Source organism: Anabrus simplex, chromosome 3 (assembly GCF_040414725.1).
Source record: "Anabrus simplex isolate iqAnaSimp1 chromosome 3, ASM4041472v1, whole genome shotgun sequence".
Classification (NCBI taxonomy): domain Eukaryota; kingdom Metazoa; phylum Arthropoda; class Insecta; order Orthoptera; family Tettigoniidae; genus Anabrus; species Anabrus simplex.
Genome location: NC_090267.1, coordinates 104,639,914 through 104,664,475, shown reverse-complemented (window position 1 = coordinate 104,664,475; position 24,562 = coordinate 104,639,914). Strand labels below are relative to the sequence as shown.

Sequence of the window (24,562 nt, the reverse complement as noted above, 5' to 3'; positions counted from 1 at the left end):
ACAGTATTAACACTTGTAAATATTCTTCAATATGTTTTATGTAAATTATTACGACTCCTTAGACCATGTGTGTTTTAAGATTGATTGAGGCTGATGATGCCCAATAAACAGTGGGCGAAACATGTACCCTTCAAATTTCTGTAATTTCCATGTGTATTTAACCACACAATAGTGGAATAAATTGTACTGAATAGGTGGTGTTAAAATTACTCCTTGTATAAACTTTGTGATTAGCTATTCTTCAATACGGAATAATGACGAGAATAATGGTTTGTAAAATGCACGCATGTCGAAAAAATCAAGTGTTTACATATTCATGTTGGATAGTTTTTATTTGTTGCCAATGATGCTTTCACGGCCCGTACTTATAGACATGATACTGTATAGGGTTTTGGACTAATGCCGTGTCAAGAAAATAAGGTGAAATTCTTTACGCTTCGCAGAGAACTGTGCTCTGCGTCATCAGAAGAAAATCTTGAATGTCCACGAGAAAGGCTTCTGTATTCCATAGTACGTTTTCTCGCTTAACGCATTATATTTCCTTGTCCCCTGCAGAAACACCTAACGAGGTTTTACTGAATTAACTAACCTCTGAAAATCAGCCATACACTCTGCGCCGTATTTTGAAGTGTATCACATTCTTGCTTAATTTCAGTACATAGTTTTAAAATTCAGCGATAGTTTATTTCAGCCTTTATTTCTAACGAGTTAACTACCGCTATCCGCCACGTTATTTGTGCATTTATTGTGGAAACATTTTCTCTTTCATTTCGAATTGTGCTTATAGAACACCAGTCAACGAGTATTAATAATGAACTTCAACATCACCTTCGAGTTCGAATGTCGAAGGGAGTGTTCGCTAGTACACATAGCGAAAAATCTATACCGAAGATGATTGATCTCATTCAATATAATTGCTGGAGTGCATAAATATTGAATAATGAAAAAAAATTACGCACACTTACTCGCTGGTAGTAACGGATGCATCAGCGATAGGGTTCTTGCTGTAACCGAAGGATAATACACAGTTTAATACATGAATTTCCAAGGGATAGAAAAAGCTGATGTTATAACAGAGTTTTCGCTATAGCGGACTACTTCTCTATTTTAGGTCGAATGGTCTGCGAGAGAGAAACAGGATACATCTGTAACTTGGAGATATTTACAGGAGAAAGAAAAAACTTGGACCAAATATTATGTCATGAAGCCTTATCTTGTTATGTGGCACCACATTTATCAAGATAACTATTCTAATAGTTGTACTGGTGGAAAAGTGCCAAGACAAAATGAATTTTTTTTCTTTTTCTTTTAACATTCATTTATGTAACTTTATCTGAAATTTTGTTTGATGAAAAACTTTTGGAACACCTTATGACACATGTGATGTGTTTTAGGAGTTGCATCCCGTTTCATCACATTGAACTCTCGAGAACATTTTAATTTTCAGAGCCTTAGCAAGAATGAAGATTTGCTACGATTAGATGTCATTAACTTCATCTTTATTGGACAAAATAAGCTTGAGTGTTATTTCAGCAAAGTTAATCCTGCACTTTTATTGGATATTCATTTTGATGAGATAATTTCCTGTCTTCCACCTCTCGAGTGCAGCCGCTGCAGTGCGTGTGTTAGCAAGTTGTCTTTCGGATTTGGTTCCCGTAGAGGACGGACATGGTTTGTGACCAGCTCCCACTCGCATGGGTGAGTTTGGCGTTTCATGGGTAAGTATTTGCTTCTTTTCGGACTTAGATTTTTCCCTAATATGGTAAATATTACACGATATTAAAATCATTCCATACTGACTGTTTTCACTTTACAAAGGAAATTTAATTTGTTTAATTTTGTTTAATTTTTAATTTAATTGATTGAATACGAGGACAAATTAAATTTCTTTTGTAAACTAATATGGTAAAGTAACTTAATTTAACTTCAAGTGCAGGGGATATCCTGCTGACGTCTACTGACCAAGTTTTAATAGCTAAATGTCACCAGGGTAATTTATCAATTACTCTCAGCCTAACTTGTGAGGAGGAAAGTTTTTTAATCTTTTTATTTAAATATAAAGTTAATTTGATTCACAACTTTGCCTCTGTAATTCCGTTTAACCCAATTTTTTTTTTTTTAACTGTGAGGTATGTCACCTTGTCATCATTTGTTTGTCAGGTTCTTTGTAATGTAAACTAAATGTTTTAAGTTTCTGTAATGTATTTTCTTTGCTTTTATAGATATGGGATTGGCCCTCCATTTCAATGTAGAACAAGCTATAGGTTGGTGTTCTTAGCAGCACGTATCATTCCTCACTCTATATTGCTGAAAAAGATGTTTTTACATTTGAATTATAATAATGTTACTTGCTTACGTCCCACTAACTACTTTTATGGTTTTTAGAGATGCCAAGGGGGCAGAATTTAGTCCCAGAGGAGTTCTTTTACGTGCAGGTAAATCTACTGACACGAGGCTGACATTTGAGCACCTTGAAATACAACCGAACTGAGCCAGGATCGAACTTGCCAACGTCTGAGCCACTCAGCCCGGCGTTTTTACATTTGTTATATAAATTTTAAATGACCAGTGCTCTATGGAAAAGTACCTTTATTTGAAGTTTTAGCCATGAAAGTCTATGTTCCATCATCTTGAAGGTGTTTTTACCGCTTCCCACACCCTGCCATTTAATCTCACGTATTTTAACTATGTTGTTAAATTTTGTTGTAACAGTTCAGTGGTTACAATAGTGAGCCTTTTGTCGAAAACCTCATGCAGCATACAAGACAGGTTTGTGGAATTATTAGAGAGAATCATGGTTTGCCATGCGAGCTGAAAGACAATTCTAGGCATCTACAAAAGAGGAAGATGACTTCTATCTGCAAAGGTAAGTTTTCCATGTAGTTTGGAAGGATAAGGGTGTTGTCAGAATGATAACTACACTTCATGATGCTTCTATGCAGTCAACAGCAAGCTCGATAGGGAAATAGCCCATCTGCATCCCTTTTTATAACAGATTTATGAAGGGAGTAGATCAGGCAGACTAATACCTGGCATCTTTTACTCTTCTTCACAAGGAAGTAAAATTGCATGAGAGAGTAGCATTCTATTTAGTGAACTGTGCTTTATTTAATGGCTGGAACAGGGCTTGTGCATGGTGTGAAGGGCACCCGGTCTACAATGTGTTAATATCCAAAAAATAAATGTACAATAAAATACTTATTACATTTCAAAATGTAAAGTGTAACTTAAACCAATTAAATCATTTTTAAGATTAAAAGTGAAGTACAGTACCATTATTGCTTCACTGAGGAAATCTCTTCATTTATAGCTACCAAAGATTGTCGAGCTTCTGCCATCACCCTCCTCTTCTAATTCTTTCAGCAACAAAGCAACCTTTCTCTTCCTTTTTTGCAACGCACCTTCAACTTCCGATCAATCACATTTTTCCTTCAGATTTCAAACAAAGAAGGTATGCTAGTGGCTTTATGTCGCACCGACACACATAGGTCTTATGGCGACAATGGGATAGGAAAGCCCTATGAGTTGGAAGGAAGCGGCCGAGGCCTTAATTAAGGTACAACCCCAGCATTTGCCTGTGTGAAAATGGGAAACCACGGAAAACCATCTTCAGGGCTGCCGACAGTGGGATTCGAACCCACTATCTCCCGGATGCAAGCTCACAGCCGCGCGCCCCTAACCTCACGGTCAACTTGCCCGATCATAGAAGGTATGAAAATTCCTCGCAGCACAGAACATATTCTTATTAATGAATACCTTTTCAACTCCACAGAGTTCTGAAATAGTATCATGAATTCTTCTTTGGGCTACAAGGAATTCTTTCACCATGTTCTCTACTATAATTTATTTATAGAAAACCCATGTTCGAGTGAAGCATTTCCATGGAACAATATCATTATCATTTTCAGAAATGAAGCTAACTTTTCTGTTTTCAAATTTACTGTTGAAAAAACAGTTTGGAACCATAAGTGATCTAACCTTTCATCTTTTGAAAACAAAATATTCACTACTTCTTTGAAAAAATAACCCACACACACACAAACTCTTTGTATTCGATCAGCTTCATTCTTTGACGTCCATGTATTTTCAAGAAAGGTATTTAAAGATATGATTAGTCATTTGCTGGCTGGTAGTAATGATTGCTTGGCTACACAAGGATCGAAACCAAAAACACCTTTGGTCAGTTTATATGCCAGAGGTGACCCCTCCGATAACTTCTTGCTTTCTAGCTACCACTGCTCTTAGACTATCTGTACGAAACTCTAATACATTTCATGACTTAATCCACGAGTGCCATGAAGTTTAATATTTTGACTTATTCTTATCCATTGCACATTTAACCTCACACACATTACTTAAGCTCTTGTAACCTCAAGTACAACTCTCAATGCCAATTTTAAAACATACTTCACAAACACAAAAATCTCCAAAACCAACAAACAACTTTCATCTTACAATTTAATGCCACTATTTTAAATCCTGTTCTGTATCCACAAAATTAAACATGCGTGATATCACAAGCTTCTGGCCATGCCACGAAGCTTCCATACCATTCAGGCGAAAGATAGGTTAGAAACCCAACACGGCAAGGCCCAGACGATGTGTTGATGCACTACACAAGATTTACCAATACCAGTGTATTGAGTGATTAAAAAGGCTGCAAACGCAATGACTGATCAGGTATACCATTCACCAACAACACAGAATATTAATTAGTAAATGGATCAAAACATTAAATATTTGATTGGTCGTCGACACTTTGGAGTCACTACTGCTTGCTATATCACTACTGATACCATCGGTTATTTTTCATTTGAGATTTTGCTTGCCTTTTATATCTTACTTTCTTGTTACAAATTCTTCCTTCATAAAAGACACACCCTAGAGTCTTGTTAAATTTTTTTAAAGCGCGTCTATTACGCGGATAAATACATCCATTTTACTTGGCTATGAACAAATGTCAGATTTTCCTGAATTTGCTGACATTTCCTGGTTTTCCCTGTTTTCCAGACAAGTGGACACCAACATACACAAAATGACTCAAAATGTTTACTAACACAGAACTGTCTAAAACGTAGACTAACACGATGTTTAAGTAATGGAAAGCAACATACAAATGACAAATTTAAATTAAGTAATAATAATAATAACTTAAATGTTTCCACCTTTTCAATACAATATATTCACAAGATTACAAAATTATACGGTACTAGTTTCGACCCATCTAGGGGTCATCATCAGCCGTATTGGAGCAAAGATCATTTGTGGCGAAATCCTAAGACAATATTATTTTAAAGAATAACAAGTGAAATGAGATGTTATGGTAATAGTTAATAATACAAGGAATATACATAATAAGAGGTTTTTAACAAAGAATAAAGTATAAATGGGGGTGTTGTAAAAATTATAATCATGGAAATCAGTAAGTTCTTGTATTGAAATGAAATATGGCTTAGGAAGAGGGCTTAAGGTGGGGCTGAAGGGTGCGGGAGAAAGTGTAATTGTCTTGGAAAAGTACCTTTGATTAAATTTAGGATTGAGTTTAGGTTGGCTGCATTATTGTTTCTGAGGAAAGTGATAAATAGATCGAAGAGTATGTTGGGTTTCTCTGAGATTTCATTGAGATTGTGACTGGCATTAAAGTATTGGTCTAGGTGTATGTAGTAATTTTCCATTATGTCTTAGGATTTCGCCACAAATGATCTTTGCTCCAATACGGCTGATGATGACCCCTAGATGGGTCGAAACTAGTACCGTATAATTTTGTAATCTTGTGAATATATTGTATTGAAAAGGTGGAAACATTTAAGTTATTATTATTATTACTTATATATTGTTCAATACGGACCAAAAACATGAAATTCATAACCATCAAATTTAAATTGGAATTTTAAGTATGCTTAAGATGTTTTATATTATAAACACAATATCATATATCGATTAACTGAAAGAGGTGTCTTAAAAAATGTTTTAATTTCTTGGGAACTACAAACAAGTTACTCACCGTATCATCCTCTCTCTCTTTACCAACTCGATGTTCAGGTGGCTGGTAAGCAGGCACGTTGACTGGCAAAGACTTAGCTAAATTGTCATGTAAACCTCGTGACCGTGGTATGTGAATCCCTTCATCATGGCTGCCTGAATCTACAACAGTAATTTATATTAAACAGTCAAGTATGGAGAAAGGACACTATGTGTAGTACACAACATTAAATTTCGAATCATCTACATATTTTAATCTCATGTTATTATAAAACAGTGGCAATCTTAATAACATATAAATGTGTGACTTAACTACAAAATATATAGGTCGAAATTGTATCACACATTACTTATGGAGAGACAAAATCAGAAATTACTTTTAATGTATTAATTGAAGTATTTTGGTTCTTTGCGAAAATTCCACCTTTACAATACCATACAAGAAAAAGGCACTCTAACACAGTCATCAAATCCATGTGTTGTGTACACAGGTGAATGCCTCAGAATGACAGGAAAAGGAGAGAAGTATGAACGCAAGATCCTTCACAAAATAATGGGTCCTAAGATGACAGATGGACAGAAAAGACTCAGAGGAAGAGCTATACAGGGATAACGAACGGCTCATGCAGTCAATAAGGAAATGATAACTGAAGTTCTACAGAAATCTATTTAGAATGGATACAACTAGACCAACGAAGCAGATTTTTAATGTGTTTGACAACAGATGTAACATCTCAGATAAATGGTTCACAAAATTTTTTGCAACTACATTCATCATCATCATCATGATCGTCCCACTCCAGTTGCCCAAGTGTGGTTAACAAATCTCCTCCACTCCTTTCTTTTCCTGCTCCATTACTTCCACCACACCCAATCCAGCTTCTCTAATGTCCTTCCAAATCTGATCCATCCACCTCCTCCTCGGTCTTCCAACTGGTCTCTTTCCCTTAACTTCTCTTTCCAATTCCCTTCTTGCTACCCGTTACTTTCCCATTCTTTTTACATGTCCGAACCATCTCAGTTTGCTTTCTGTATCTTCTGTACTAACAGTTCTATATTTAGCTCTTCTCTGATTTTAATATTTTCAATCCCATCTCTTCTTGTCTTTTTAACCGATGTTCTTAAAAATTTCATTTCTACTGCTTGGATCTTACTATCTTGTTTCTTATTAGTTACCAGCGTTTCTAGTCCGTATGTTACAATTGGTTTGAAATACTGTTTATATAATGTTAATTTCGTTCTCTTGGGTACTTTGTCATCCCATAAAAGCTCTCTGACTTGATGATAAAATGTTGTACCTTTACCTAGTCTGTTATTAATTTCAGGGTTGACTTCATTACTTCCATTAATGATGACACCCAGATATGTAAACTGTTCTACATTCTCCATCTATGTTCACCTGGCTTCTCTTTTGCTCTTTTCCACAGTGAACTACATTAAACTTGCAAATTTTTAACAACATATCTCTTTACCTGCTAATATACAAAAAGGAATTACTAGATTATCATATCTTGTCTTGAAGTTCTCGCTTTGTTAATTAACATTTAATACTTGAGGCGTCTAGTATCAAAACCGGCCAAGTCACAAAATTTACGAAAATGAGTTAAGGTTATAAATATGAAGTAGAAGTATAGCACTATCAGGTAAAACAAGAATATGTTTTAAAATCGTCCATGTCTTCATGTTATAGAGCACTGAATTCTCGGTCTTGCAACAGAATCGGCCAAGTCATGCAGCCAGAGAATTCAAAACCGGCCAAGTCAAGGAACGAGCGACAATCTTTATGATGCAGCATTATTGTGTGGAATATTGTATTGTTACATTAAGCAACAAGGTGATAATATCAGTAGACAAAATCGTTCCTTGTAATGTATATTCTCTGAAGTCATAATATTTTGTTTTTTGTTCGTTTGCAACACTGATTTACGTATTGGCAGGCTTCTTACCATCATTGGCGCCAAAGCAGTCCTATTTCCGGTGTGCTCGTATTTTGTCATTATTGTGTGCTGTAACGTGGATATTGTTCCAAGTGGAGAACTGAAAGATTTACTTTCATACCTTGAGAAATTGTACAAAATTGCAACAAAAACGGCAAAGTCAAAATTTAAATTAACAAAAAAGATGGGTTAATTATGAGATAGATTTCTCAAAACAGCGGAACTTAAATATTAAACCATTAAGGATATAACTGTGAAAAAAAATCTTTTCTGACCATCATTGCTTTGTCTCTATAGATTTTCGTCCATATTGAAAAATATGCCTTGAGTGACTTGGCCGGTTTTGATACTAGACGCCTCGCTTATGGGCTTCCACTTAATTACTTCTAATTTACCTTGTGAAAAATACTCCTTGTATTAATTAATTCATTATTAATTACGCAATCTTATTTGTTTTATTGGGCAAACATGCACCTCCCTGATTTTGTATTTAGGTATCACCTTATTTTACTGGTGTCTCTTCAGTTATTTAAAGTTTGATTATTATCCTTGCATTGGTCTCGTCTGGAATATTTATCTATAACTCTATTCTGTACTGTACCATTGAATGTAATTCATCCAGGATCCTTATAATGTTTGGTATTATAGAAACTGCCCTAGTTGCGTTGATTTCAAGGTAGTCTACATATCTATAATGGGTCATCCATCTGGATGTTATTATCGAACTGAATTTATTCGGTAAGTTATATTACAGTATCCCAGTTTAATTCCTTAAGAGAATACTCCTCAGTTAATGGTTTTACCTTCTTATTTTTTTAAATAAATAATAATACTACAGTTATTTGAGAACAATTACGATGAATATACTTTTCTGAACCCAAATGAAGTTGAATAGTTCATTTGATTTACTTAATTTCTCTCTCTCTCTCCCCCCCCCCCCCCGAATTTGTCTACCATTCTGATTTCCTTATTCTTCTGTTACCTGTATTGTCGTAGCTAGCTATGCTCAGCTGTTTTCTGAAAAAGGGCGTGATCATCATTTCACTGTGTTCATGATGATGTGATGGATGTTGTTTTTTATGATGGAGTAAGTTGAAAACCAAGTGGATAGTTGAATAGATTGATCATTGATGGTGATGTTCCTGAGTTTATTCATGAACTAACCTTATGCTGATTGAATATTATTGTAGTTTTACCTTATTTCAACTTTAAGTAATTAATTTCTTTCTTTCATTTTCTTTCTTCCTTGTGTCACTTGGGATTGGTCTTGATCTTCTTTGGTATTCACGTAAAAGAAGGATTTTGTCACACGCAATGTTCGAGACATTCACACAGTGTGCCATCTTGTACTAAGTGTTTAAAATATAATAATGTTATTGTTGTTACGTCCCACTAACTACTTTTACAGTTTTTGGAGACGCCAAGGTGCCAGAATTTTGCCCCGAGTCTTTAAAAGGTTCAAGGCAATAGATCAACCTGCTGACTGTGAAATACGGTCTGCAATTTGTTTCTTGAATGCACCAAACATTAAACAGTTGACATTCATCGCTAAGTGTGTGAGATGTATGGTGAAAGTGCAATGACAAAGGAGCGGTGAGGAATTGGGTTTGAAGGTTCAATGCTGGTCATCAACATGTGAGTAATGTCCGATGGTTGGCTGGCTGTCGTCACAGATAATTTGGAGTGTGCAGTTGAAGTAAAAGTTCATGAGGACAGATGGTACATAATTTCATTACTCTCATTGCTTTGCGTGGCTTTCACTTTCAATCAATACTGATCTGAATTTAGGGCAATCGCCCAGTTGGCAGATTCCCTATCTGCTGTTTATTAGCCTTTTTAAAAATGATTTCAAAGAAACTGAACATTTCTAGAACATCTCACTTGGTAAGTTATTCCAATCCCTAACTCCCCTTCCTATAAACAAATATTTGCCCCAATTTGTCGTCTTGAATTCCAACTTTATCTTCATATTGTGATCTTTCCTACTTCTAAAGACACCACTCAAACTTATTCGTTTTACATTCCTCAACAATTGCTTTAAACCCACCCCAGAGTCTGTTTACATTTTTGTTTACCGTTTTTCAACGATCATAGTTCCTTTTTAAAAACTCTCTGATGCCTGCTTTATCAGCCATATGGTACTGTCTAATAGTCCTACTTTTACGACCTTCCTTTCTATCACATTAATTTTTTTTAACTACAACAAAAACAGCTTCATGATCACTAATACCATCTATTACTTCGGTTTCTCTATACAGCTCATCTGGTTTTATCAGCACCACGTCCATGATATTTTTCCCTCTAGCTGGCTCCGTCACTTTCTGAATCAGCTGTCCTTCCCATATTAGCTTATTTGCCATTGGTTGGTCATGCTTCCTGTCGTTCGCATCACCTTCCCAACTGACATTTGGTAAATTCAGATCTCCTGCTACAATCACATTCCTTTCCATGTCGTTTCCCACATACGTGATACCTGATTAGCTTATCAAATAATTCTGAATCAGCATCAGCACTACCCTTTCCCGGTCTGTACACTCCAAAGACATCAAGTTGCCTATTACCTTTAGAAATGAGTCTTACACTTAGAATTTCATGTTTGTCATCTTTAACTATTTGTAGTTTACAAATTCTTCTTTCACCAGTATGAATACTCCCCCTCCCACCATTCCTACGCTATCTCTACGATACACACTCCAGTTCTGTGAGAAAATTTCTGCATCTATTATATCATTTCTCAGCCATGATTTAACTCCTATTACAATATCTGGTAAGTATATATGTAGGTGGTTTGAAAAGTTCTTGGAATGTACTAGAATTATCTTACCTTGGTGGAACTGCTTTTATTTTTCAACATAGTCTCCCTGTAGACTAATGCATTTGGTCCAGCGATGTTCCAATGCCTTGATTGCATCTCGAAAATGAGATTCCTCCAGGCCTGCAAAATACCTCTCCAATTCGGCTGTCAGTTCTTCCCTTGTAGAAAATCTCTGTCCACCGAGGAAAATTTTCAGCTTGGGGAATAGATGAAAGTCTGATGGTGCCAAATCAGGTCAATAAGGTGGATGTGGCAACAATTCGTACCCCAGTTCATGAAGTTTTGCCATGGCAATAAAACTTGTGTGCGGCGGAGAGTTGTCCTGATGAAAGATGACCTTTTTCCTTGCCAAACCATGCCTTGTTTCGCATATCTTTTCCTGTAGTTGGTCTAGGAAGTTTGCATAATATTGCCCCGTAATTGTTTGGCTAGTAGGAAGATAATCTATCAGTAGAATGCCTTTTGCATCCCAGAAAACTGACCTTTCCGGCCGAACGCACTGCCTTTGCTTTCTTTGGTGGTGGTGAATCAGCATGTTTCCACTGCTTAGGCTGCTGTTTTGTCTCTGGGGTATAGTAGTGGACCCAAGTTTCATCTATAGTCACAAACCAGCGCAAAAAATCTTGTTGGTTGCACTGAAAACGGGCCAGACTTTGTTCGGACATTTCCAATCTGGTGCGTTTATTGTCCAATGTCAAGAGCCGCGGCACCCATCTTGCGGATAATTTTTTCATACCCAATTCTTCGGTTAAAATATAATATACCCATTCAGAAGACATCCCTACAGCTTCAGCAATCTCCCGCACTTTCAGTCGACGATCCTCCATGACCATTTTATGCACTTTTGCAATAAATTCTGGGATCGTAACACTTTTTGGCTGTCCACTATGCGGATCATCATCCAAGCTCTCCTGACCAAATTTAAACTTGCTGGTCCACTTGGCAACAGTTGAAAATGAAGGAGCAGAGTCCCCCAGTGTGTTCTGAAACTCGGCATGAATTTCCTTTGCTTTCATACCTTTCTTTACAAAGTATTTAATCACTGCTCGAATCTCAGTTTTTTCCATTGTCACAAATCACTACGCGGGAACAACAACAAAGAGTCGTCACTACCACACTCCTGCAGCTAGAGCACTGACGCGTCACGTGTTTGCTCGCAAAGGATGTGTGATTATTGCGCGGGAACCTCTTGCTCTAGCACTGACATCTAGCGGCAATTCCGAGAACTTTTCAAACCGTCCTCGTATCTATTAAATTACTTAATTCTATTCCTTTCTTTACAATACTTCTACAGTTTAACACTAACATTTTTATGTCATCCCAACTTGACTTCCAGATCCCTGTAACCTTATCACCGCTCCCTAGACCACCCCCTTTCCCTGAATGTACCTCCCTATTACCTTTCCAAACAAATTTCCTAACTTATACGTACCACTGTGGTTTAAGTGAAAGCCATCTGAGCGCAGATCCCCATCACCTACCCACCCATTAGGATCTAGAAATCTCACTCCCAGTTTATCACATACCGACTCCATAGTCTCATTTAAATCCCCAATCACCCTCCAGTCAGTATCCCTCCTACACAGCATTCCACTGATAATCTCCACTTCGTTAAACTTCACCCGTGCTGCTTTTATCATATCCCACACATCCCCACCTATGTTGATACTTATACCTGCCTGCCTTACGTTGTTGGTACCAACGTGAAACACTATCACCTTCTCCTTCTACTTTCCTCAACATCTGCCTCAACCTAATTCCTGGATATCACTCTACCCTAGTTCCCTTTCCTCCACATACTTTCCCCTCATGTCTAAAAATGGAGGCATTGTTGTTCTATGACGAATGCATACGAAATTAATGTTTCAATATGACAATAAATGTGGTGACTATGTGGAGAAGGAGTTTATGGTGTACAGAATCCACAGAAAATAGAAGGTTTTCACAGTAATATTGTGTTTCTTTGAAAAATCATGTTAGTATTTTTAAAAAACTTACCTCGTGCTTACCTATCAATGCAGAATAATTGCTACTTGATCCTGACACTGTTCTTTGAGTCTTCTTGCCAGTTACTCCCACAAATGTTTGACGATGGTTCATGTCATGTGATTTCGGGGAGTGGTACAGTGTTTTTGTTTTGTATTATGTAGTTTCCTACTGGAAGATTAGCAACAGCTTTTGTTGAGCCGGGAAGAATTTTTTTTTCAGTACACCCACATATGGTTGTCAGTCCAGGTTTCTTTCCATGAAAATAATATTTCCCATCCATACAAAAATGGCGGTATAACAGTTACATTAATTACGGAGGAAATGCTGTAATTTCAGCTAGTCCATTGGCTGAGAGGTGGCAGCCCTACCAACAGTCTTACTTCCTTCAGGCTAGCAACCCGTCGGAAGAACATCTGATTGCTTTCAAGTCTTGCAAAAAGAAAAATGCAAGACTGTAATGGGACACATAACCCAATACTTGGAAGGAAGATGATGATGATGACGACGAAAATCATACAATCTGGAATAAAATAATACCTGCTGAAGTCAGATTCTGACACTACAACTCATGGGTTTGCTTCTGCCGCACTACTCTACCATCTGAGCCTGTGGTTTGATTTTGTGTGAATGGCAACAGCTTCTGACTTTTGATCTTACTAACATATGATTTCTTTCACAAAACTTTGCAACAAATGTGCTGGACTTAGTGGTACCCTTAAATCTGACTCCGTTGATACATTTGCTTTATACAGAACAAGAGGCAGCAGTTCGCACACCTTATGGTGACAATGAATGGTTTGAAATTTACAGGATGTCCGTCAAGGCTGCAGTCTTTCACCATTCCTTTTCAATCTGTATGCAGAAATAATTATACAGAAGTTAAATTTAGAGGAACTCTACATTGGCGTGAAGATTGGAGGAAGAACTATAAACAATTTGAGATATGCTGATGGTACAACCTTGCTGGCAGAAATAGAAGAAGATCTAAAGCTTTTAATTTCACACCTCAAAGACGAAAGTGAAAAAAAAAAATGGGCTTCTATCTCAATATTTAAAAGATCAAAGTTATGACTACGGATGAGTGTCGTACAGTTTGTCTAAAGCTAAATGGGGAGGGGATAGAAAGTATGAAGTATTTCATCTTCTTGGAAGCCAAGATCAAAGTGGAGATTGCAGTCCTGAAATTTAAAAGACGGATTTCAGTTGGACAAATCACTATGTTGACGATGTCCCCGATCTGGAAGAGCAGAGATATCAGTTTGTCTACCAAGTATGGATTAGTCAATGGGATTATATTCCCACTGTTCATGTATGGATGTGAGAGCTGGACGCCAAAACAGGAAGACAAGAGGAAGATAGAAGCTTTTGAGCTCTGGTGTTGGCGTAGACTTAACGAATATCATGAACTGCAAAAATCACCAATAAGGCAGTTTAAGAACGCATCAAGCCCCGTATGTCATCAGATGGTATGATTATGAAGCTGAAACTGGCTAAGGCTGTCAGCTGTAGTATACTTATTTTTTTAATATTGTTTGATATACACAAAAAGAATCCAGTGTCTTGGGCTGTCTAGCACAATTTCAATTCTCCACTGTTTTTTTGTTTACCAGTGTTCTTTTACCACATAATACACAGAAAGTAGTATACAATTGTCGTTTTCATACTTAAGATATTAAATCTCCAATGGGTATTGGTATTTCCCTTAACATACCTGCAAACTTTCCAAATGACCTATCAATAAAATCTCCGCATGTCAAAATACGCAGGACCCCAATGCACCAAAATGCAGTAAAACACAACAAAATTCAGGTATTTTCTACACTTCAGATAATTACGAGTTCAACAGCATTCATTTAAAACACTACATGTAACCGATGACATTATAAGGGACAAAGTATTTCACACAAATATCTTTGAAATTGATCAGTGAAATCTGCTTTACACAATGTAATTTGTTTATGCATACAACTAATTAAAACTTTGGAGTAAAGAGTATGTTGCTGCCAATGATTATATGCACATAAGTTGTTCTTCATCCATTCCCTTTTCCAGATTCTCCCTGGGTAGGGTAGTGTACCAGAGTCCTCCACCTTACTCGATCTTTACCCCACTTCTCTTCTAGTACTTTATTGCTATCGACTCCTCTATTTTTGCAATACAGTCCAAAACGGAACTCCTCCATCTCATTCTAATAATAACAATAATAATAATAAAAATAATGTTATTTGCTTTACGTCCCACTAACTACTTTTACAGTTTTCGGAGACGCCGAGGTGCCGTAATTTAGTCCCACAGGAGTTCTTTTACGTGCCAGTAAATCTACAGACACGAGGCTGACGTATTTGAACGCCTTCAAATACCACCGGACTGAGCTAGGTTTGAACCTGTCACGTTGGGGACAGAAGGCCAGCGCCTCAACCGTTTGAGCCACTCAGCCTGACCCATCTCATTCTAGGCCATCCAATAGGCCTCTTTGCAGTCTCTGTATCCATGAATGTTCTCTTTGGTATTCTCTCTCTTGGCATTCTCATCATATCAATCTCTTCTTGAAGTTTACACACTCCCACGCTTATCCTTATTTCCTCATTTCGTATTCTATCTTGTCTTGTCTTTCCCTGTATGCTCCTAAGAACCTCATTTCAGCTGCCTGTATCTTACTTTGGTTCAGCTTAGTCAACGTCCAGTTATTTGCATTATTTACACCATCATATGCACATCCTTCAGTCTGATTTAACAGTTAAAGTTGAGGCTTGCTTTCTTCAGAAAGTTAAAAGAATGTGTGTGTGTGTGCGTGTGTCTCTCTCTCTTCAACATGGAAATGGCTTCCAGAATTCCACTGGACATTGATGACCTGAACTGTGTCCTGTTTTTCTTAATCAGGCTAAAAAATTTGTTCACACTCTGCATTACTGTGTAATATGGTCAGAACAGACAGCATGAATCTAGAGATCCTGTCATATTTATGATGTCCATCAGCTCCATGGATATTCAACAAATGTGCCCATTTTGAATCATTTGTAGCGTGGTTACTTAACGCACTAGATAAGTTGTCATTCTGTTTCTGGATTGGCTGATACTGGACATCAAGCAATGCAGACCGTTTAACTACACTTGATAAACTCTGTGAACATCTGTTTCAACAGATCCATCATTAATTCAAACAATACATGGATATGTGGGGAAGCACTCTGAAGGACTGTACTGATCTTATCAAATGATGCGATACTCACATGTAAAATAGTACAAAATGCCTTGTTTAGTCAGAGGAAAGAAAGATAAACATAAACAGAATGCCAGACAGTTCTTCATGGGATGAGTGGGATTCACGTTTCTGAGAACAGGTGAGTCACGTTTGGAAGTACATGCCATTCTTTTGACGAGGAGGAGGAATCACAAACTCTATTCATTTGTTTGTCATCAGATCTACTGTGTCGTGCTTTGAGAATATAAAGGATAAACTGGGAAAAATATTTGGAGCACACACTATCATCTCATCCTTAAAAAATGAAAGAAGTGCCTACTGACCTAATAATCTGTCTAAACACCTGGCTAAGGATAACCACCTTGTGCACACATGCTTCAACAACTTCCTTGTATCTTTCCCAAACATACTTGATATTTCTGAAGATATTCTTTTCTTTTGGCATTCTTCTCCAAGTAATAGAAAATATCAATAAGATTCTCATCAATTCTAACTGGTAAAGTTTCAGCAGCACGAATGCCAAAAATATCCTGACGAACTTCTTTCAAAACTGCTAGAACTCCATTTTTCTGTCAGATCATAACAGGAGCAATGTCTGAATAGAATGCCAGACAATTCTTAATTGGCACTTTACTTAATTCCAATTGCAACAATAGCAGGTTTCCTATGTGGCACCCTGTTTAATCCCCTTCCAAGGCTGGTATAGATAGAACAATATTTATAATACTTTCTCGAGCAGCATCGAAAAAAGTAACCACTATGGGATACAACTTGGAATCGGTATCATTACTTCCATCTGTCGAAAAAGAAAACCGGCTATTTTGTAAACAATAAACATCACCACCAGCACCACTTTGATTAAAATCCTTCTACTATTTCCAATCACCTTCCAGTTGAAGCCTAACTTGTTGACAATACTTCTCAAACTGATACAACCTCCTTGGAAAACAATCTTCTCTCCCCATAAGGTCGAAACTTAGATTGATGGAGTTGTTTTCTGAAGAATGTAAAATTCATGAATTGTGCATCGAATATTAAAAATCCGTTACACGCTTTTTCCCTTTCCAAGATTTTCCTGGTGTACCAAATGAAGTTTTTTAGTCTTGTGCTGTCTGTTCTATATTTTTTTTGCTACTTGTTTAACGTCACACTAGTACACTGAAGGTTTTTGGCAACGGAAGGATGAGAAGGGGCTAGGATTGGGAAGGTACCGGCTGTGGCCTTAATTAAGGTACAGTCCCAGCATTTGTATGGTGTGAAAATGGGAAACCATGGAAAACTATCTTCAGGGTTGCTGACTGTGGGATTCAAACCCACTAACACCCAAATGCAAGCTCACAGCAGTGCGACTATAACCGCATGGCCAACATGCTCAGTTAAAATTCACTTCACCATCCTCTACAATACATTTGTTGTATCGGCTATTTTTGTTATACTTTCAACAGCTCCCTTCTATAATGTTCTTGTGTTTTATGCTTTCTGTCCTCAGCTTTGTTATTCATAAAACTATGAACAATGAACAATCTCTTGTGTCTCTCCTTTTGTTGTCGAAAACAATTTTCAGCGGAATAATTCATTTCGTGCACAAACGGTAGGAATATGTACTGACAATGAACCGATTTGTTTAGCTACTGACCGTACTTGCTCAGTCAAGTCACAAAAAAGCTCCTCTTCCCTTCACCCCCCTCTTCAGCACATTCCACTAGTATACTAGCTGTCAATCAAGATGCGATAGATTTGACAGCAGGTTTTGCCTTATGTTTCAAGTGTTAAATTGATTCGAGGCAGTTGTAAATCATGTACTACAGCAATGATCAACAACAGACAAGAACAATGAAACTGATGCATTTTGCGTTCCTTAACACTTACAATACCTTGCCAGCACGTGCACTGGAGTCCGATGGACGTATAAACATCGTAACCTCCATTTAAACAAAAATGTTGCTTACGATAATTTGTCTTTCCAGGGATGATATATTAATGCGTTGAACCCCTGAGGCTTCCCAGGTGGCCCTCATCAGTGCTAGGCTTCGATACTTTTTGGGTAAGTACAACATTCCATCAAGACAATCGTGACGAAGTCCAACGAGTTTCTTAACTGATCCTTTCACAATCTTATCAATGTCCTCTAAAAGCCCATGTTTGATTTTTGCTAATGGGTTCATTGAAGAGGATATATGATGCTGGGCCAGGTATATTAGTTTACGATTGAAACATTATGATCTGATTTTTAGTAGAAGAGAGGAACATAGTTTTGAAATATGTTTTGTTAAGTTTTAGATGATGCCACATTCATCAAAAACAATTTCATCATGAAAATTAATGCCCAAGTACCAAATTTGATGCGTTCTTGTGAATCTACTACAGATTTTGATAGAACCATTGTTGAACACGACATTTATTGATCTTTAATGCATCTTTATACACAGAGTGGTCAGAAAGAACGTTAATGGAGTATATGAATGTTAGAGAGTTGGTCACACTGATCAATAATTTTTAAGGAATAATTTGATATATCATGCTGATAGAGTGGGGTATGAGAATGTTCTTGGCCCACATGGGCATGGTGATAGAAATGAAGATGGAGAGAAACTGTTGGACTTTTGCATCAGAAATAATGTGATAATAAAGAACATATGATTTATGAAGAGGAATAGTCATAAGATCAGCCGATATAGTTGGGTAGGATACTATCGAACACTCGCCGATTCTATAATAAAAGACCGAGAATGGGGAAGATACGTCATGAATACAAAGATAATCCCCAGAGAAAATATGGAAGGTGATCAGAGATTATTAATTGTGGAATCAAAACAAGTAAAAATACCTAAAATTGCATTGAAGAAGAAACTGAAGACCAGGATTTGGGAACTGGAGGGGGAGGATAAAAGAATGGAATTCCAAGATTGTATAAAAAGGAAGTTGCCTAACACGGAAATAAAAGAATATAAAATAAAACAAAGGAACAAGGCGAAGAAAGAAATAGATAAAAAAAAAACCTATTACAGGGATGAGAATAAGATAGAAAGGTTACATGTGGAATAAAAAAGATTGAAACTACAAGTAAAGAGCAGTATCAAGGGACAAAAAGGAGAAATGTTGGGGAGAGTTTACCAAAAAAAATGAGCAACACAGGCAAGGAAATCAGAAACTATTATACAGAGTAATAACATCAAAAAAAAAAAAATCAAGAAAAACTCAAGGCATTAGAGAGAGAAGATGGATCCAGAGTACATGACGAAAAGGGTCTTCAGAAGGTGATGTTTAACCTTTAGAATACCAGAGAGCGCAAAAGCATTCCTCGGCGAGCGAGCGAAAATTGCCGGGAACGCAATAGCGCTTCTTACGCAAGCAGTTTGTATTTGCTTGTAGTTCTTAGTTTCCAGGCATATAGCAGCAAAATGCAGGTGATCTAGACTCTTCGGAACCTGTAGTTTCTAAATCTACCACAACTATCGCGCCAATCGCTTTATTTACGGAGATATGATTTTATCAAAGCGACCTATATTCTGTACACCGTAAAAGTTTGTGAGTAGGAAAATGGCCGCCTCTGCCGTGCGCGATGTGTTCAAGAATGATGACGATTTAGCTGAATATATTAACAGACTCTGTGCCAATGACGACTATATTGAGTCTGATGAAGATGTAGCTATATCAGGGTCATGTAATAATGATTGGTGATGTTAATTTCAGAGACAGGAAGTGAGTGTAGCGATGACATTCCACAGTACAATAAACCTCATGGTATTGTCATTAGTGAAAGTGACAGTGATGCTGATTCGGAGAGTGACGGAAATGAAGACAGTGTAGGCCGTGATGCAGGCAGTAATGACAATGCCTACATGCATAACACAGTGTTCAGTGAAGATTCAGTTGGAAATGACACACGGTTCGATCCCTCCCCGCTGTATCTCGAAACAACCGGTCATGAAATATTTTTTAAATTAGAAACTTTAGTGTCTAGGTTATTGAAATTTTGCAAATAGTGAACCAAGAGCATGTATCTGCAGACAATATTTTTCAGTGCATAATTTTAATTTTGATTTGTGTTTCTTTATCTCAATTATGACTTTTCAATTTTCATTTTGATAATTGTTAAACTAATATTTTTATTTTATTTGTTATAGCGTTAATATAACAGCTTGTGAATTTAGAAACATGTAAAGAACCTCCTTTTCTATGATAAGTTAAAATGTCGGCGGCATATCTTCAATAATAAGCAGGTTATAATGATTTTACTGAAACATTGCAATTTCTTAAAAATAAGCCTGGTATTCTTCGCATAAACCACCTATAAGCGACTGGTACTAAAAGGGTTAAGTATTTTGAAAAACTTTATAATGAGGATGACTGCTCGGAGGAAGGAGATAAGATTTTGGGAATAATAGACGGAGAAAAAGAAGAGAACCCGATAACATGGTTGGAACTTGAAAGGGCAGTGACAGCAATGACGAAAGGTAAACAAGTGGAAAAGATGAATTCAATGCTGTTATGATTAAGGCAGCAGGAAGCACTGGACTACAGAGACTATACCGAGCCCTCAATGCCATATGGAAGGATGAAAGGATAACAGAAGATTGGCAACAAGGAAGCACAGTACCACAGCTCAAAAAAGGAAATAGGAAGAAATGTGAAAATTATAGAGATATAACCCTATTATCACATGGGCTGAAAATAATGGAGAAAGTCATAGATAAAAGACTCAGGGATATAATAGAAACACAGTTAGAGGAAGAACAATATGGCTTTAAACCGAATAGATTAACAATAACTTGTTTTTTTGTTTTTTGTTTTACTATTTGCTTCACGTCGCACCGACACAGATAGGTCTTATGGCAACGAAGGGACAGGAAAGGCCTAGGAATGGGAAGGACGCGGCCGTGGCCTTAATTAAGGTACAGCCAGAGCATTTGCCTGGTGTGAGAATGGGAAACCATGGAAAACCATCTTCAGGGTTGCTGACAGTGGGGTTCGAACACACTATCTCCTGATTACTGAATACTGGCTGCACTTAAGCGACTGCAGCTATCGAGCTTGGTAACTTGATATTTACAGTGCAAATGATAATGGAAAATCATCTGGAAAGGAACAAGGAAATCGTCTTCATATTTTTTGGATTTGGGAAAAACTTATGATACAGTTAATAGAAAACATGTATGGGAATGCCTACTAAAAAGGAATGTACCAAAATCATTAATTAACAAGATAAAAATGTTGTATTACGAGAGTAAAAGCAGTGTACAAGTGGGGAGGGATGACAAACATTTTATACAAAAAGAAGTCTCAAGCAAGGAAGTGCACTGTTTATTGTTTATTGTATTGATGGATGAAATCATAAAATGTGTAAAGCAGAGTATTAGTAGTGATGAAGTGAATGTTTTGGTATTTGCAGATGATGTGGTGATTTGGGGAAAGGGAGAAAAGGAAGTACAAAGGAGACTGGACATTTGGAATGGAAATCTGAAGGAGTTTGGAATGGTAATTACTAAAAAGAAAACTGTAGTCATGCACTGTGGAAAGGAGAAAAAGAGGAACCAAGTGAACATAGACTGAGAACGGTTAGAGAATGTAGAACAGTTTACATATCTGGGTAGCATTATTAATGGAAGTAATGAAATCAACCCTGAAATTAATAACAGACTAAGTAAAGGTACAACATTTTATCATCAAGTCAGAGAGCTTTTACAGGATGACAAAGTACCCAAGAGAACGAAATTAACATTATATAAACAGTATTTCAAACCAATTGTAACATACGGACTAGAAACGCTGGTAACTAATAAGAAACAAGATAGTAAGATCCAAGCAGAAGAAATGAAATTTTTAAGAACATCAGTTAAAAGGACAAGAAGAGATAGAATTCAAAATACTAAAATCAGAGAAGAGCTAACTATAGAACCATTAGAACAGAAGATACAGAAAGCAAGACTGAGATGGTTCGGACATGTAAAATGAATGGGAAAGGAACGGGTAGCAAGAAGGGAATTGGAAAGAGAAGTTAAAGGAAAGAGACCAGTTGGAAGACCGAGAAGAAGGTGGATGGATCAGATTTGGAAGTACATTAGAGAAGCTGGATTGAATGTGGCGGAAGTAATGGAGCAGGAAAAGTGGAAGGACAGAATGGAGTGGAGGAGGCTTGTTAACCACACCCGGGCGACTGGTGTGGGACACTGATGATGATTAGAGAGAGGAATTTGCCTATTTGATTCCTGTGTTCAGAAACGTAGGCTTTTGAGATATAAATCCCTTTTAGGGTCTTTTTAGCTAGATTTCATTGGTTTTATTGTGCCTATAAATGTTTATTTTGGGGGTTTGTGCCTATTTGGAGTATAAATGCCTATTTTATGTATTTTGACTGTATTTTATACTGTACAAGCGTATTTTCTTCCAGTGCATTATATTGTAGCCGGTGTGCTCAACAGAGTTATCTTCTCATTTCTCAATATCTGTTTACCTCACGAACAAAAATGGGAATTCTCGAAAGTCACCAGAAATTTCCATCAGGAGAGACAAAGAACAATTTGACCTTGAAACCTCAAACCCTCCAACCTCCTAAAATATACAGTAGGCAAGAACCAATCATCGTTGAACTATGTTGTACAACCCATATCCCTATACCTTGCTCTCAATGCGAACGCGAACTCTGGATGCGTACGCTTTATCTTCAGAATGTATTGTGATTTATTGTGAAGAGGAAGAAGAAGAAGAAGTGTTTCTGTGGCAATGTCCAAAGAAAAATCGTTGAAGTCCTACTGGCTGAAGCAGTGGATCACAGGGGATCCCAATTTCACTGCGGATGGATGGGTAGTCTTCTGCCAAGCTTGCTGTACGGAGGTAAGTTCGTTTGTTCCTTTTGTCCTTTTTGTGATTGAGAACTACGATCACATTTCAGTGTAGCATTTATAGGCCTATTAATTTATGTATTAAGGCAAGTTGGTTTGTTGCAATGCTGTGTTAGTCATGAACTTTCAATAATTTATATTGCTAAAATGTAAATATTCATTTAATTACTGTACGACGAGTTAGAATGCTGGTGATCTCTTGTCACACAGTGGATGAAAATTAAATTAAATTAAAAATTGCTATTTTGAACTGTGATTCATTTTCTGTGAAAATAGAGAATTAGAACTGAAATGCAATGCTTAAAAAAATCGTGAGTAACTTTTACCAGCGCTATGTGTAGGCTCTACAACTATGTTATGCTTCTGCTAAGCCTTCGCGAAACATAGTTTGCAGATCCAATGTGGTGCGGTTAGAACGATGTCACAGAGGCTAGACATACAACATGGCACGGCTCAGACGACGTCACAGCGTGCTTTACAAGGCCACCGACACTATATTTACAAGAACAGGCCAGTGAAAAGATCGTTGGTCTGGATTAGTGAGGTCCGGTTAGTAATCGTTGTGCTGGGTGCATGCAAAGAGAGTCTGGGGGGTGTAAGCTCATTAAAGTAAGGTTATGAGCGCCTGCTACAACAATTTCAAATTACGTGTTTTCTAATTTTCAACAAGGGTGGCAGTCTTGTGGGCACACAAGATGCAGGATCTATTGCAGACAACAGAAAATAGTCTTCATGACATCTGACCTGGCTGACCAAAGCCGGCAAATACCAACAAATAAAATGTTCACAAATCTGAGATTTACAGGACCTCCGTTTCAATTCTTCTATGTAAGTAAGAATACTGCTAGCGGCAGATTGGTGGGTCCCTGGCAAGCATAAATGAATTATCTCTCCTCTACGCTATTCGGGTATCGTTTCACGTAATTTTGATTATTTTTTTCAGCCGGTGAACACGACATGATACTGCCAAATTATAGGTGAAAAATCTTCGAGGGCATATTTGATGTAGATTACGAATTCCCTTGCTCCTACTTTAAAACTGTGTACTTCTGGAAACATCATCTCTCATAGACCCTTTTTCATGAAACAAATGCATGATATATACTAAGCATTATTGCTAATTAGCCCAACTATAGAAATTTAAGATATAGGAACATTGTAATTTAAGTCAATTTTATTATTTTTCAGATCAAATATGAAAAGAAATCCATATAGCTGAACACAGAAATAGTGGGATGCATCTGATATGAGTACAGAAAGCTGTATCAACGCAGCCTTTCTACCAGTCCACTGTGAACAGCGACCAACAACAATTTTCTTCAGACCTATGCACTGCAATGGTGGGAGCTAATATACCCCTGCATAAACTGCAGCATCTTCAAACTTCACCAAGCTGCCGGGAGCAATCACCGAGTTGGAGAAGAGTGGCATGCCCCTGGTGGGGTCATTTAGGATTGTGGAAGAAGTCAGGGGAAGTTTTGACCGAACTTGTGGGAAGGTAGCCGCTATCAGTGAAAAGTTCGATAGGGTCCTGCAGCGGAATCCAGGATAGAAAGCGTCAGGGTGCTACAAGGTGAGGTAGATGAAACAATTGAACTAAAACCAGATGAAGTGGCTTCATTGAAGTTTTGTCCAATCACTTAATTTGACGCTGACGTATCTTTCTCTCGGTACAAAGAACATTCTGCATGAGAGGAGAACAAGATTGTTACCAGAAAACATTGAAAAGTTGCTTGTTGTAAATTCCTTTTCTAGTGACTGTGTTATTAAATTATAGGTAATTTTTTCATGCCTA

At 37.3% G+C, this 24,562-nt stretch overlaps 1 protein-coding gene across 1 annotated transcript in view; it reads right to left on the bottom strand.

Annotated features, from left to right (window-relative positions):
- Positions 1-24,562, bottom strand: part of PRAS40 (Proline-rich Akt substrate 40 kDa) — a 128,540-nt gene that overhangs the window by 13,020 nt on the left and 90,958 nt on the right. Inside the window, exon 7 of the mRNA XM_067142665.2 lies at positions 6,005-6,144. Within this exon, the coding sequence (XP_066998766.2) occupies positions 6,005-6,144 (140 nt within the window). The remainder of the gene's footprint in view (positions 1-6,004; positions 6,145-24,562) is intronic.